Below are 14976 nucleotides of genomic sequence, written 5' to 3' on the forward strand. Positions count from 1 at the left end.
GCTTAGGCTGTGGGCTCAGTATCCCACTGGGTGCATGTGAGAGGCAACCGATCAATGTGTCTCTCTCCCATTGTTGTTTCTCTCCCTCTCTCCCTCCCTTTCCCTCTCTCTAAAATAAATAAGTAAATAAATATTTTTTAAAAAGATGGTGAGATCCCTTGTGGACTCAATGCCTCAGGGCTGTTAATTTATTATATTTTCTTCTTGACCACAGGGCTCCTTTAGCAGTGGTGGCCAAGGCGAGAGCTTCAGCCTATAATTATAACCTTGCAATTTAGTCCATAGTCGAAGGAATTTCCAGACTTTGATATGAGCCTCTAATAGTCTCAGAGAAATCTGTCTTTTCATGGTCACAGAAACATTTTATTCTCGCACTGTCCGCATAGATCAGCTTCTCAATGACCCCAAGATGTGCATATTAACCGCAGACTAAGAGTGTCAAATCCATCTCCTGTGAGAGACACCACATAAATCGGTGACTCTTCTCCTTCACTTGACAGTTCTTGACATTACAATGGCAGGAGGCCACGTGGAGAAGAGAAGGAAAGAGGAAGATAAAAAACTTACCAATGTGACTGTTGATTCTGTTGTGTACATTTTCATTACTATCTCCCCAAACCCAATGGAATGCTTATTCTGTACTCATTACAGAGATGAAGAAAGAGATGATCAGAGATGTTAGGAAATTTCCCCAAGGAGGTATCAGGGAAGCAGCAGAGCCAAGATTAAAATCTGGAGTTATCTGACCTGAAAGCACTTGCTCCTTTAACTACAGAAAAGCCATAATACTGGCTCAGACAACCAGAAGTTCCTTTCCCAAATACCCAAGCAGTCAACTAATAGTCGCAGTCCATTCACCCTGGGCGAAGGCCTGCTCCAGGATCTCGGGGGAACACAGAGATGGGTAAAGCACAGCCCCTGTTCTCCAGTATGAACAGCCTGTTTGCAGAGGGGCACAAAAAGTCAACCCCAGAGGACCAGACTGCAATCATTGCCGCTGCTTTCAGTGACAAAGTGTCCGGTGCCATGATGTTACTGTGGGCTGAAGGCTTCCCTGTGAGAAGGAGCATGAATGGTTCATTTTCCTCAAGTGAAAGAATATGTGATGTAGTTTAATGTAACAAAGCCATTTTTTTCTCATTTTGATTATTTTTAAAATTTTAAACCTTGATAACATTTTTTAATCCTTGCCTAAGGATATGTTTATTAATTTTAGAGCAAGGAAGAGGGGGAGAGAGAGAGAAACATCAATATGAGAGAGAAACATCAATTGGTTGCCTCCCGTGCACACCCCAAATGGGCATCGAACTTGCAACCTTTTGGTATATGGGATGATGCCTCAACCAACTGAGCCACCCACCCGGGGTGTTGATAACATTTTAATACATTTCTTTTTTGTCTTTTCAATACATTGCTTTTTGTTTTGTTTTGTTTTTTACAAAATTGAGTTCTCAGTGTATATATAGTTTTGCATCTTCTTTTTTTAATATTCTATGATAAGAAATTTCCCACATTAATGGAAGTTCATTATACACATAAGGATTAATGACATAGTAATTAGGATAGAAACAATCTGAGGAGAGAGAAGGGACTGCGCGGGGGACGAGGTGGTCCAGGAAGAGGATGCACTTCGGCTCAGTCAGCGTTGGCAAGAATTTGGTTCCAAATGTCCTGGGGACAGAGGGGTTAACTAGAGGGGTCATCAGAGGCCACATGCCATAACTTCCACCCTGTCAGTCCACTGGACAGTTCAGGGCTGCCACGTGATCTGTGTCCCTTTCCAAAAGGCTACTCTGGGGATCAAGCCAGTGGTAGCCAGAGGAAGGTCGTGTAAGCATCAGAGAATCCATTTCCAGAAACAGACGCGTTGCCAACTGGGGAGGCATCCACTGAAACAGGGAACAAAAGAGTTTTTACTAACCGGCCCCTGACCCTGGCCTTTAGCAAGGGCCCCCTCTTCTCCCCGCAGGCTTTCTCCTGCTCTAAAGCCAAGTACACGTGAGCTGGCAGCACTTTCATCTAAAGCTTGGAAAATGTCTAGTGTTCTATTTGAAAAAGGGGTAGCAAGGTTAAAACTCGACATTAGAGTCCAGAAGCAGCAACTGGAGGACCGTCTGCTGCTAGACAGCTCCTGCTCCCACTAAGGAGCAAAACCTCTCCTGCCACATGGGAACCGGCTTTCAGCCGAGGTCAGTAAAGGAGCAAGATCATGCTGGAGATTTTATTTTTCCGTTGCACATTATTCCTTTATTCAAACCCTGATCCTTTACTGAGTCTGATAGTTCGTGAATGCTGTTTAGCATGATTTCGGAGTTGCTTCTCCTGGTGAAATTTTGCACTGTCAGCTGATGCTCTGATTATAATTCACATGCACAAGATTCAAGATGTTGCCAAAGAGAACTTTTTTTCTTTTTACTCAAAAGACCCAAACCTTATGTAAAGTTAAATAACTAAAAATTAAATGCAGTTTCTATAGGTTGTTTTTGTATATTATGAATTCTAGTCTGCCAACAATTCTGTGTTAGAAATATAACTTGCATTATTTTTGCCTTATATCACCATTGAGCTTTTTTTTATTTTTTCAAATGCATTTGTCTCTGCCTACCCCCCACCACTTTCCCTTGCCCGCTCCCTCCCTCCCTCCCTCCCTCAGCTCTTCCCCTTTGGTTTTGTCCATGAGTCCTTGCTATATGTTCCTTGACTTTCCCCTTCCCTTCCTTTTCCCCACGCCCCCCCCCCCCGCCCCGCCGCCTCCTTCCCTCTCGTCTCTGTTGATTTCTTTTCCTTTCAGTGTTGCTGGTCTTGTCTTCCTTGCATCTTTGTATTGTTGGTTAGGTTCCACTTATAGGTGAGATAATATGGTATTTGTCTTTCGCTCCCTGGCTTAGTTCACTTAGCATAACCCATTGAGCTTTTTATAAATATTTTCTCCTCCCACTACTAGTTAACTTCTAGTTAACTTTCTGAAGTTTATGACCTCACTGTTAATACAGATACTAGCTATCCACCTTTTGCCCAAATTTTTAATTAAAATTTCCTAGTAATTGCTATTTTAAAAAAAATTAATAGTCCTCACAATTGTCATTAATTTTTGCAGTAATTTACTACTGCAACAATAAATGGGTATACTTCCAATGAATGATGGAATGTTAATATATAAAGTATATAAGGAGACTCTTACTGCCAGTTGTACCTGGAATGCTCGCCTGTGCTTAGAATATTCAGATGTTACAATAAGTCTGAATGACTTGCCTTGTCGAAACACTGATTAGAAATGACGGTCTACACGTCATGTGATCAGGGATTATGCATAAATTTAGGGATGCAAGACATGCTGCTAAAGTGGGTAGTGACTATTTGGTCATTTCTCTAAGCTTGAAGAATAAACCAATGCAAATTCAAGTAGTGGAAAGAAAGAGTCAGAAAGTGTGGTTTTGAACCCTAGCTTTGCTACTTGATTCTGTACATACTTATTTAGCACCTACTATGTGCTGAGGATTCAGCCATATACTGAAGACCCATCGGTGAGTAAGAGGGAGGCTGTTGTTCTCCACGTGCTGATAGTCTGGGGAGTTTAAACAATTTCCACGGCTGCTATAAGCTTCTGTCTCCTCTTGCTGTGGGAGCCTCATAAGGATGTTAATAAACGTCAAATGAGATGACAGGGGCAGCACATATTTCTTGCGCCATATGCAGAGTGTACTTATGAATATTCTAATTGTCCCAGCCACCCTGTAGGGTAGATGGCACAGCCTCATAGTCATGGGAACATGCTTGCAGTCCAGGGCCTGGATTTGAATCCCGGTGCCTGTGTGGCTTTGGGTTTGAAGCTTAATGTCTCTGCTCTTCAATTTACTGTAAAATTGTAATAATTAGATTACTTCCCCCATTGACAAATAGATTAAATAATGGGTGTATAGAATTCAGCATGGAATCTAGCACATAGTAAGTACTACACTGAAGTTAACAGTTATGAAAATCCAGTGCAGTTTATCCCCATTAAAAAACAAGGGAATGAAGAGACGTTGTATCATTTATACAAGGCCACATAATAAGTTGCACAGATGATACTTGGCCAGGCTGTTCTGTTGCCAAGGTCCTCATTTTTTTATATATATGTATTTTGTGTGTCTAAAATATTTTTAGAGATGTGACTTGGAAAAACTGAAGGCTACCTATTATGTTCCTAGTGTTTTTAAGCTTTCTCCTTGGCTGGGTGTGCCCACTGGTCCAACATTTTGCTCTCTAACTACATTCCCCACCTCCAGCTTGAATCCACCAGGGTGTGGATGTGGCCTGATGACAGGTAAGGCCACATTAGTCCCTGGCCTCCAGCTGCCTCTCCTTGGAGAGGGGACCTTTCTCTCCATTGAAACAGGGAGCTCGGCTTGGGTGGGTGAGCCAGGCAACCAAAGCCTGAACCTGGATCCACTCCCTGGACTATGGGAACCCTACCTTTTGCCCTCTCCCTGAGCCACACCTGGAAGCTGACTCTTTGTGTCTGATTTGTGTCTGTTTGAAACCAGTGTGCTGAATTACCCTCTGATGAGGATGGAGATGTCACATGGATCTGACAGCCCTCCAGGAGGCCAGGAAAGGAGGAAGAGAGACATCCTGAGGTCCACCAAGAGGGCATGGGTTCCCCTGGATGAGCAGCTTCCCCCTGGCCCTGCCGGCCCCACGCTGGGTGAGCACAGGCGCGGGGCCGCCTGCGGTTGTCTTCCTCCAGGTGGTGAGGGCTGTGTAGCAGCTTTTGGCTGGGGGCAAATGGTTTTAGAACAAGGACTTGGCTTTGGACATACTAGTGTTCCTGGCATGATTCCAGAAGCTTCTATGAAATGGCACTTCTGACTTTCCCTACAGATACTCAATGCACATACCTTCGTGATGGAAACAGACCGCTAAAGAATGAAGTCAGCTTCCTTTCCATTCCTCTGTACCCCCATTTTGAAGCCCCACAGGAGCCCAAAGCTGTGCAGAGTCTATGTCGGAGACAGGAGGCTTCAAACATTTTATTGGAAGGCTTTTATTTGCTGGGCCTTCCATGAGGCATCCATAATCACTTAATAGCTCACAGAGTGATCACTAAGAAAACAGTTCTTCCTCCACTATGATGTAACTGTTTGATGGTTTTCTTCTTTGTCCACCATCCAATTCATTCTATCCCTTCACAGCAACTCAGCTGCAGAATCAAGACCTCCATGTCTGACTGGCCTTTTGGTTCCACCACACAGACCCCTTAGGGGTGGGTAATTCAGCCTCCTCCTGGTTTGGTAGGAGAAAGTCCAAGAAAGTCATCTAGGGTAGCCCGTGGCCAACCAGCGTGGAAACAGATCTTTAACAGGGAACACTGCCTTTCTGTCCCCTCCTTTTTGCCTGGTGACTCTTTGTTGTGCCGGTGATAAAGATCCACCTTAAAAGGCCCGGTGCCTTTTTAACGCAGGGTGCCTTTGGCAATCCTGGGAGTCTAGTGCAATTTGTCCCTGGAATGAATGCAAATTTGGTTTCTAACCTGGCAGAGAACTCCTTGCAAATAAACATCCCTGGCCAGCTGCCTTAGGTAAATGTCGTGATTCAATCAGGAGGGGCTCGGGGGTGACTTCCATCCCACAAGAGAAAGACAGAAGTCTAGCATGTTCCCCCGCCTTTTTGCACTCACGCCAGGTAATTTAAAAATTATTCTAACATCTTCTGCTCTTGGGTGGTTTCCTTTCCTTCTCTTTTATGTTTTCTTTTATTTAAGTTGCAGTCTTTTGGCAAGTTTTATAGTTCATTTTCCGGAAAGGCTGATTACGGAAAACATGAGTACGCTCCTAGAAACATGTAACTAAATATGTAGGAAACAGAGGTATGGGGCCATGGCCAAGTAATGAAACAGAGTCATTTCAGCTGGTTGTGCTTTGACTAACTGTTCTGTTTCTTTCTCATTTGTAGAAGATTCCAAACAAGAAAGTATTCAGCAGTGGCTGGACTCTGGATTCTTGTAAGTGTTTCTTTGTGCCCTTAAACATTTCTCTCACAAAGATCCATGGAAACAATGGTAACCCTGCTGGGGCAAAGTATGACACACAGTAGTTTTCATTTTATTTATTTATTTGTTTGTTTGTTTGTTTTTAGCGAGAGGGGAAGGGAGGGAGGAAGAGAGGGAGAGAAACATTGACATGCCAGAGAAATATCACTCCGTTGCCTCCAACACGCCCTGAACTGGGGACCTGGCTGGCAACCCAGGCATGGGCCCTGACTGGGAATTGAACCGGCGACCTTTTGGTTGACAGGCTGGTGCTCAATCGACTGAGCCACACCAGCCAGGGCTGATTTTCATTTTATCTGGATGCTTGACAGATTACTCTATTATTGCAAAAGTTATATATCTGTTTAAAAATACAAAACAGAATACTATTTCCGTCCCTGGCTTCTCCTTGGTTTCCTAAAGTCCTTTTTTAATAAGGCCTAACTCTGCATTTACTCTAATCTATTTAACTAAAAGGCAATTTAGCATGATTTATTTACCCACCCTGTCTGAGTCACAATACTTCCGTTTCTTCCTAGCGTCTCTGTAAAGGACAACTTCCAGCAAGCCAGCGAGCATGCCGGTAAGACGAGAGAGCCAGGAGCAGCCGTGCTCTGCAACCCGGGTAGGAGACGTATCACGTGTCTGTGCAAGTAAATCTTAAAGTGAAAATGATCAGAAGTTCTAAAACAGAACAGACCGCAGACCCCATCCAGTGCCGTCTCTTCGTTTGGTAGGTAGGACCGAGACACCAAGAGGACGGGGGTTCTCCCGCCGCTGGTCGGGGCTGCAAACCAGAACTCCCACCACAGCATTTGCTCAGACTCCGGCAGAAAACTCACTGGGTTCTGTGAAGACATTTTGTAAGAAGTAATTACGGAAATGAAATTGTTTCATTTTTTTCCCCCTCACAGTATATTGTAGTTTTATTTCTAAATCTAGTTGCTTTCTATTCTGTAGTCTCAAAATTATGTGCTCTCTTTCTAACAATGCACTTGTTCTCAAAAACAACAAATGACTGAATTCTACAGCAAAGACTGCAAGTGTGTATTTCCGAGGCAGAACGTGTATCACACTTGTTACACTGAGGTTTGATAAGAACATTATAATGAGAAAAGGAAATTTAATTACAAGTCTCACAGTTTCTATCTTCATTAAATGAAATACCATATTTCATAAACTCTAAGACCCCTTGATCATAAAATGCACTCACACTTTACAAGTTCCACTCAGATAAGAAAGTAAAACAACAAGCCATGGCAATTATAAATGAAAAGCAATCCTGATACATTCTGATTTTATGCATGTTAAAATGTGAAAAAATATGTTTTTAAATTGGTGAAATGTCAAATAATGTATATAAAAATGATATAAATTAGGTGTTTAGTGGTGAGAGAAAACATGATTAGTCTAACTGTTCCTTAGCTGGTCGTTTTTAATGATTTCACTTTTTCCACTGCCTTTTCAATTAAGTGACCACTGGCTACAAACTGGTTGAAATCTGAGGGTTTTTTTTTTACTTAAAAAACTAAGTATATCATTGAAATTTTCTTCTTTGCCAAACCTTTTTTTTAATGTAAAAGTTCCATGATGCCAAAATCTCCGGAGATGTTTGTCTATAAGTTGAAATTAAGTACCTCTCTTCGTCATAGTTCAGACTCAAGGAAACACGAGGACTTCAGAAATATAGCCAACATATCACATCCCCGATGCCTCATCGAGCCCAGGTCTGAGGGGGGCGGGGCTTGGCGCCAGGCCTGGGGTTGTCAGTAACTGCATTAAAAGCTTCCCTTCCCCCACATGAAATACAAATCATGGCCTCTCCTGCTCTGAATGAAGTCAGTGAGCGGAGCCGCTCAGACACGGGGCGGAGAGCTAGAGGGGAAGAAGGGCATCACCGGGACGGCCCTGAGATTCAGACATGTTGGGAAATGCAGTTTCCACCTGCCAGGCCCTGTGTCTTCAGCGAGGTCTCTAATCAAAATGGAATGGCTCCTCATGGGTTTAATTGAGCCTTTTCTTCTACAAGGCCCTTTCTCATCCATCACATTCTAAACTCAGTGACCTGCATGGTAGCAAGGCTGGCGTTTGTTCGTGCTTTACAGGTGAGGAATCTGGGGTATGGGGGGTCAGGTGCCACGGTCGCCGGTCATGGCTGGTTAGTGGCAGGTGGAGGAACGTGAGGCCAGCATCCCATTAGCCCTCTGGGGGCCGGTGGGAGCTGTGCTGAGATGGGTACACACAGAGTCTAGGGAAGCCCGGAGCTGCCCTGGGGAGTGTGGAAGCTGGGGCAGGACCTGCAACCGGGGACCTGAAAGTCATGTGGGGAATCGCAGGGAGAAAAGCTGTGGTGAAATGGAAAGGAGCTGAAGAAGAGGAGGGAAAGTTGTCACTACCGGAGGGAAAACCCTGTGCAGCCCCCGACAACGCGAGCTCGATGCAGAGTGGTGTGTAGGGTCCTAGGGTGGCCATAGTGAGTTACCGCACACTCGGCAGCTTAAAAGGAAATTTATTCTCTCGCGGTTCGGAGGGCTGGAAGTCTGAAATCAAGGTGTCAGCAAGGTCCTTCTTGCCTGGCAGGTTCTAGGGAAGAATCCTTCTTTGCCTCCCTCTGGATTCACGTGGCTCCTGTCCGCTCTTGGCTTGTAGCTGCTTCATTCCATTTTCTGCCCCTGTTCTCACATGGCTGTCTTTTCCTCGTGGGTCCTCTCCTTTTCTTATAAGGACACCAGCCAATGGATTTTCATTTGGGGTCCTTTACTAATCCTCCAAGACCCTGTTTTCAAATAAAGGACATGTTCTGAAATGCAATTTCAGATACAGAAATAAAATTGGGGGTGATACAATTCAACCCGCTATAAGTGGGAATCATCCTGAGGCTCCTTGATCACTTCTAAAACTTGATACATTGAAGTCGCAAAATGATCGAGGTGCCTGCCCATCTTCCAGGTGACCCAGCATCACCCCTAGAGAGACGTCTGAGGGAGACCATCCCTTGTGAGGTCCTTTAGCGAGACTCAGATTGCACATGTCACAGGCAGCTGCCCGGCTGTTTGCGGTTATTGGTCTTAATATGGAAAGAAGTACTTACCAAAGATGGAGAGGCAGTTGGTAAAAGGGAGCAGTTAATTAAAATGATAGCTGGAAGGGAGAATGGAGACAAAGGGAATTTTCTTTTCAGGGGCTGGAGCGACCTCAGGAGGTGTGTCAGCTGAGGGGAGGGGTCAGGTGGCCCGAGAAATCCTGAGGTGGGTGTGGTGCCTCCCCACTGGCTGCCCTGGAGCAGCCGGTACAGCTGGGCCTCCCCTCTGGGCTCTCCTCTGGGGGCTTTGAGGGCTCTTCCCCTGCAGCATCTCCTACCCAAGCTTATTTATGGATAGAAAGGAGTCAGGCTTCTGTATGACAAATACCTTCCCTTGCTCCTTCTTCAGCTGACAGTGACGCTGGTGTCTCAAGGCTCACTAAAGCACTTCACAGAGGATGGTCTCTCCCCAGTCAGCCCTGCATATGAGTAATAGGAGGGCGTCTGAGCTGAGCGGTCTGGCAGTCTCGTGTTTAAGCATCTCCAGGATGTCATCTTCTCAGAGCGCAGGGTGGCTTTTAGGGAAGAGCCATGTGGGCATCCTTCAATTTCTTACTCCTTTTCCTCTCTGAGAAGCCGCGCACTGAGTGCAGGTTAATGCCTCTTAGAGGTTACCAGCTGCACAAGCAAACACGCATGGGCTCAGTAAAGATCCACAGACCTTCCTATGACCACAAACACACGGGACAGTCAGAGGGCCTTGGGAGTCAACGGCGGTGCTAAATGGGCCATGTCCCTGGATGGCAAGGCCCCTCTCCTCAGGCCGCTGACTCCTGAACCCCAGCGGCCAGACTGAAGCTGTGTCTTAGAAAGCCGGGGGAGAGGAGCCAGTTGTTTTCCATTGCCACCGCTGGAAAACAAACTGAACATCAGCCCTGACTCAGGGTGCATTGTCATGGCGCTGCACGGATGGGCGTGCACTCCAGGTGCACACGTGACATCAGGTTTACACAGTGTGTGCTCATTTAACAACATGTCTGCGCATGACTGCGAGTGGAGACACTAGAACTGATTCCCACAGCAGAGAGACAGTGTTTGTCCAAGATCCGCTTGGTGTCATAGATTATTTCACGCGTGGCTAATTCACTTGTCCTTTTTTAATATGTAGGCATTTCTTCTCCAATCCCCAAGGAGGTCCGTGATGAGTAAACGCATCTCTTTCCAGAACGAATTGATTAAACAATAAGAACTTACAAAATCAAATTCTAAATTTTGTGGTCTCTATTATAAGAGAAGGTCAAAGTAAATCCAATGAAACAATAGATGTTCCTTTCATGCTTATCAAAAGAAAGCTTTCAGAGCAAAGACCTGGGCTAGGTGGTGGGTACCAAGGTGTAGAATCTATGGCTCCTGCTCTTAAGATATGTCACTCTGACTCTCCAGGACCTTGACAGTCTGAACGTAGCCTGTACCAATTTTCTCAAAGCCACTCTAGTTTTACCCCCCACCCATTTACATCCCTAGTTCTTTCTCTCTCTTCATCCAGTTCCTTCTGCCTTAACATCTTTCCTGTTCTGTTAACCTCTTGCCCTCCCTTTGAGTCCTGGCTTAAGTTCCGTATTCTCAATAAGGCCCTTTCTGACATCTGCACTAAGATTTAATCACTTTTCTGATCATCGGCCACATCTACTATGGGTTCTGTTCATATGGCCCTTGGTCTGTATTGCCTCAAATTATTAGGGAGATGATCGGCCTCTTTGACAAAATTGTAAATGCTACTGAGTCAGGAGTCCCTTCTAACACATCTGATTTCTCCAAATTTAATCAACAAAAGGATTTTGATAAAGCTGGCCCCTGATAAAGATGGTGTCGTTAGATTGGGAAATCTTCAAAGAAGGGGTGAGACATATCAAAGAGAGATACGGTTTTGAAGAAAACAAAGAGGTAAAGCAAGACAGTGTCACTTGGTAGAAGCAAGGGGAGCTTGGACAAAACCCTCAACTACAAAGAAAATCAGACAAGGGCAGGAATGCCTACAGAGAGTGGTCAGATGAGAGCGATAGTTTCGGGCTAGGGAGCACAGGTAGAAACGTTTCAGTGAAATGGGGTGTTGCCAGGTTCCAAATGCCTTAAAATCCAGAAAGGAAGAATCTCACTTCATGTCTTAGGAGAAGGGTGGCAAAGCAGTGTCACCTTGGGTTCCAGTCAAAGGATAGGCTGTTGTAACCGGGGTCTCTGTTGAGTAGGATTTTGAAACCCCTACCTTTGTTCACCTGAACAAAGGGTCAGAGTCATAAGCGACAGAAGCTGTTGGTGCGGCACCAGGGCACTGAAGCAGGTCTGTTACACCTTTGCCTGCTCCACTATGGGGAGCTCTGAATGGTTCCTACAAAGGCAAACGACAGATTGCAATGTTTTCCTGGCAGTGGAGGAAGGCACATGCCTTGGGATGAAGCTACTGTGACCTCACACGTGGGGTGGGTATCAGCAGTGGGACAGAAAGGGTGAGTCACCAGCAGTCACATCCATGATGGATTCTATTCGCACAACGCCAAGCAGATATGTAGATAAAGAAGAGCCAAGCATTGCAATTGGTTTTAAAGTTTCGAGCATGAGCATCAGGGAGAATGAAGAGCCTCTTTCTCTCTCTGAGAATATAGATTAATAATTCGTCAAATGAGACAAATCTCACTGGCGGCCCCTTTTAAGCTCCTTGGTCATGCAGGAGTTAAGCATACAGAAAACTGCAGAATGCTATTATTTTAGAGCCCTGTGAAAATGTAATTTGATTAGTCTATTGGACGATATTCCAAAGAACCAAATGTCTTCCATGAATCAGTCAGAAATGCTTAGGAAAACCAAAATAAAAAATGCTTTCTAAGCCAATAAAGGTGCTAATTAGTGCCTTCTGCATATCTCACGCCATCTTCCCCAGTAATACGTTTTGCAGGGTTAAGTGCGGTGTCTGCTGCTTCAGATGGCAGGCGTCCACCGAACAGTCGGCGGGGTGGCTGCAGACTCAAGTCTCTAAAAGGGAATCAGAGCTGGCATTTTCACCCAGGCAAGGAGATGCATTCATAGGGCAGGGCACATGTTTTTCTTGCTCCCATTCCCCTCCAAATCAACCCTCACGAAACCTGGGAATAGTACAACCTTCATTTTCTTTCCCTTTTTTCGTTCCCCAATGCTTTTAGAAAGTGAAACCTAGTTTTATAAAACTAATAAAGTTATCTTGGAAGGGGAAACAATTGCAGAACATATCACAACCAAGCAACTAGAGAAGCGAGTGAGGAATGAAGGAGGCCCTAGCCAGCAGGTTTTGTGGTGAATACAGGCACCTCCATAAGAGTCTCATCTTCCACCAGGGGCAAGCAGGTGCCTGTAGAAGCTGGAGAACATCCGGGCCAACAGGAGCGGTTTGCTTGTTCTTGCTCTGATCTGAGCAGCAGACTCAAATGCTTCCAGAGGCTAGGCAGGTAACCGCTAACCAACCAAGCAGGCAGGACAGAGAGCAGAGGGTGGCAGAGCACGTTGCCCTCAACAGACTGCTGCCCCGAAGAGGCCTGGGCCAGAGTTGCTTGATTTTCTGAGCTTTAAGGGAATTCTAGGAATCCCAGTGCCGGTGAGAACTGGACCACCAGCTTGTGCCACTTGGTTCAAGTTTGTTGCTGAAAACAGGTGACCTGACCCACATAAGCCCCATCCTCAAGCTCCAGGAAGTTTCCCTTACAAGTGGGCAAAGTGAAAACTGTACAAATAAAACAACAACAACATTCCCCTACCAGACCAGGAATAATAACTTCACACTTCTCTGTGCAAGATTCTCAACTGCCGAGTCAAAGTGTTGGAAGGGCCAGTCGCTGCGTACCAGGACCCAGAGAGCCCAGGAATGCCAGAAGGGAATGGAATGATGAACCAAATTAATTTTTAGTAGTTTTATTACAATTTTAAAAACAGGCTTATCTTGTGAATTTTTTAAAAGTCGTATTGATTTTCCCTGGCTTGGTTTTTTCCAAAGTCTAAGCTTGGCAGCAGAGAAGACTTATGTGTCTGAATGTATTAGACGGAGATAGGCGTTGGTGTCATTTTAAACAAGATCAAGAAGAAAGCGTGTGAGTCCAACAAAGGGTAGAAAAGCTGTATGTGTGCATCGGTGAGGGTAGGAATCAGCTGAGGGGGCTCCAGCGCCCCACCTGTCCTCCCTTGGTCAGCGGTGGTGGAGCTTACGGGGCGGTGGGCTGTGGGAAGGCCCTCCCCCAGCGGGTCATGAGATTGTGTACGGCTTTCATGTATGCCATTGGGCCGGGAAATACCCTTCCGGTGACCTAGCCAGCTCCACTCTGCACATTCCCTGGAGCACATGTTGCCTTTAGGGGCTTCTCCTCTTGGCTTCCTCTTGGCTTCCTGGCAACCAGATCACTTCTCCACATGGGGTGTGGTCCATGGAGTGTGGCTGCCACCTCTGCATGGGCACTAGAATCTCCTAAAGATGCCCTAGGGGCGGGACTGCAGGGTCTTCTGGGTGACTAGATTTTCTGAGGGCCAGGGTGTTGGACACCGCAGCGAGGCTGAGCTAAGTCCTCTCACCCGTACCCGAAAAGGGAGCGCTTCCTCTCTGACCATTTGAGCAATTCACTGCGACCACAGCGCCAGACCCCTGGCCTGGATGTGCACATCCGTTCACACGTCCCAGGAAACCCAGAGCGATGTCAGACAACCAGCAGAGCCTGAGACCGTGGCTAGAGAGGCAGACGCGGCCGGATGGGCAGAACCGTGGGATGACTGAGGAGAGAAGAGGTGCTCAGAAACTCCAGGATTCTCCGGACGGGCTGACCGGGCACAAGGGGAACCTGCCTTTGTGAGTTACATGCAAAGCAGCGGATGGAGATGGTAGTGGTAGGAAGGGGAGCAGGAAGCGAGAGGAAAAAAAAACTTGCTTAAAATTGATAAATATTTATTTTCCCTTCCATGTTGGGCAACATATTTAATTTATCATGGCATCGAGTCATTAATATGACTGTCAAAAATTAGACTGTGCTTGCATCTCTAACGTGGTTAATAAAGTGGCAAATGGGCTTTCTCTCATGTGACAACTTCAATCAATTGGCAATGGCTTTATGGTTTGAGAAGGCCAGAGACTGCGCTGAGAGCGGTGGGTAGAGCGCCACCGTGCAGAGCCGTGCCTGCTGCCGTGGGAGCCGTGGCGGAAAATGACAGGTAGCTCTCAATCCCTGGACCTTGCAGGTGCCTCATGGGGTGAAGGAAGAGCAAATGGGACAGCACTGTCCAAACAGCTCCCTTTTTATCCGTGTAAATTATTAAAATTTTGCAAAAGAATTTCACTACTAAAACCCACTGCTTTAAAACCACTGATGTAATGGGCAAAAAGAGACTGGAGTTTTGGTTCTAAGTTCATTTCCAACTTGGTACGTAGGTTTGACTCAGATATTTTGACTTGCATGAATATCTGTCACCAGATGTCACCTAGGACATTTGAAAAATGTCATATTTGTATCATAATAATGATCATTTGCCTCAATATTCTATCCTTGGCAGTGGCTCCCAAGAATGTTATTTACGAGCCATTATGTATTTTCTTCAAGTTAGCAATTTCTAAAGTTTAGGCATGTGTCCTGAAATTACTGTTTTTCTCAAAAACCCACTCATGAAGTTTGTTCTGAACAAAGGACAGCAAAACAGCTCTATCTCATTCAATCAGTTGGTAGTGGCTTTCTGGTGGTTCAGGGAGCCTACCTAGGCTCTGTGAGAAAATGACGTCATCAATCAGTGATGTCCGCCATGGGAGCAGGGCTGAGAGAGGAAGCACAGGGCCCTATCTGTCCCTCCTCTATTTTTAGACCCCTGTCATAGAAGTGTATCTTCACCCCATCTAATTCTTGTGCTGACAGAGTTCCATTTGTTGGGTAGGGCAGGGACTTACTTC

At 45.6% G+C, this 14976-nt stretch overlaps 1 protein-coding gene across 1 annotated transcript in view; it reads left to right on the forward strand.

Annotated features, from left to right (window-relative positions):
- The first annotated feature begins 4526 nt into the window (after positions 1-4526).
- ITPRID1 (ITPR interacting domain containing 1) overlaps positions 4527-14976 on the forward strand; it is a 66597-nt gene continuing 56147 nt past the window's right edge. Inside the window, exons 1-3 of the mRNA XM_054571263.1 lie at positions 4527-4687; positions 5935-5983; positions 6550-6593. Of these exons, the coding sequence (XP_054427238.1) occupies positions 4546-4687; positions 5935-5983; positions 6550-6593 (235 nt within the window). The 5' untranslated portion in view covers positions 4527-4545. The remainder of the gene's footprint in view (positions 4688-5934; positions 5984-6549; positions 6594-14976) is intronic.

This window comes from Pteronotus mesoamericanus, unplaced genomic scaffold (genome assembly GCF_021234165.1).
Source record: "Pteronotus mesoamericanus isolate MK-2021 breed Mesoamerican mustached bat unplaced genomic scaffold, CSHL_Meso_final contig_220, whole genome shotgun sequence".
Classification (NCBI taxonomy): Eukaryota; Metazoa; Chordata; class Mammalia; order Chiroptera; family Mormoopidae; genus Pteronotus; species Pteronotus mesoamericanus.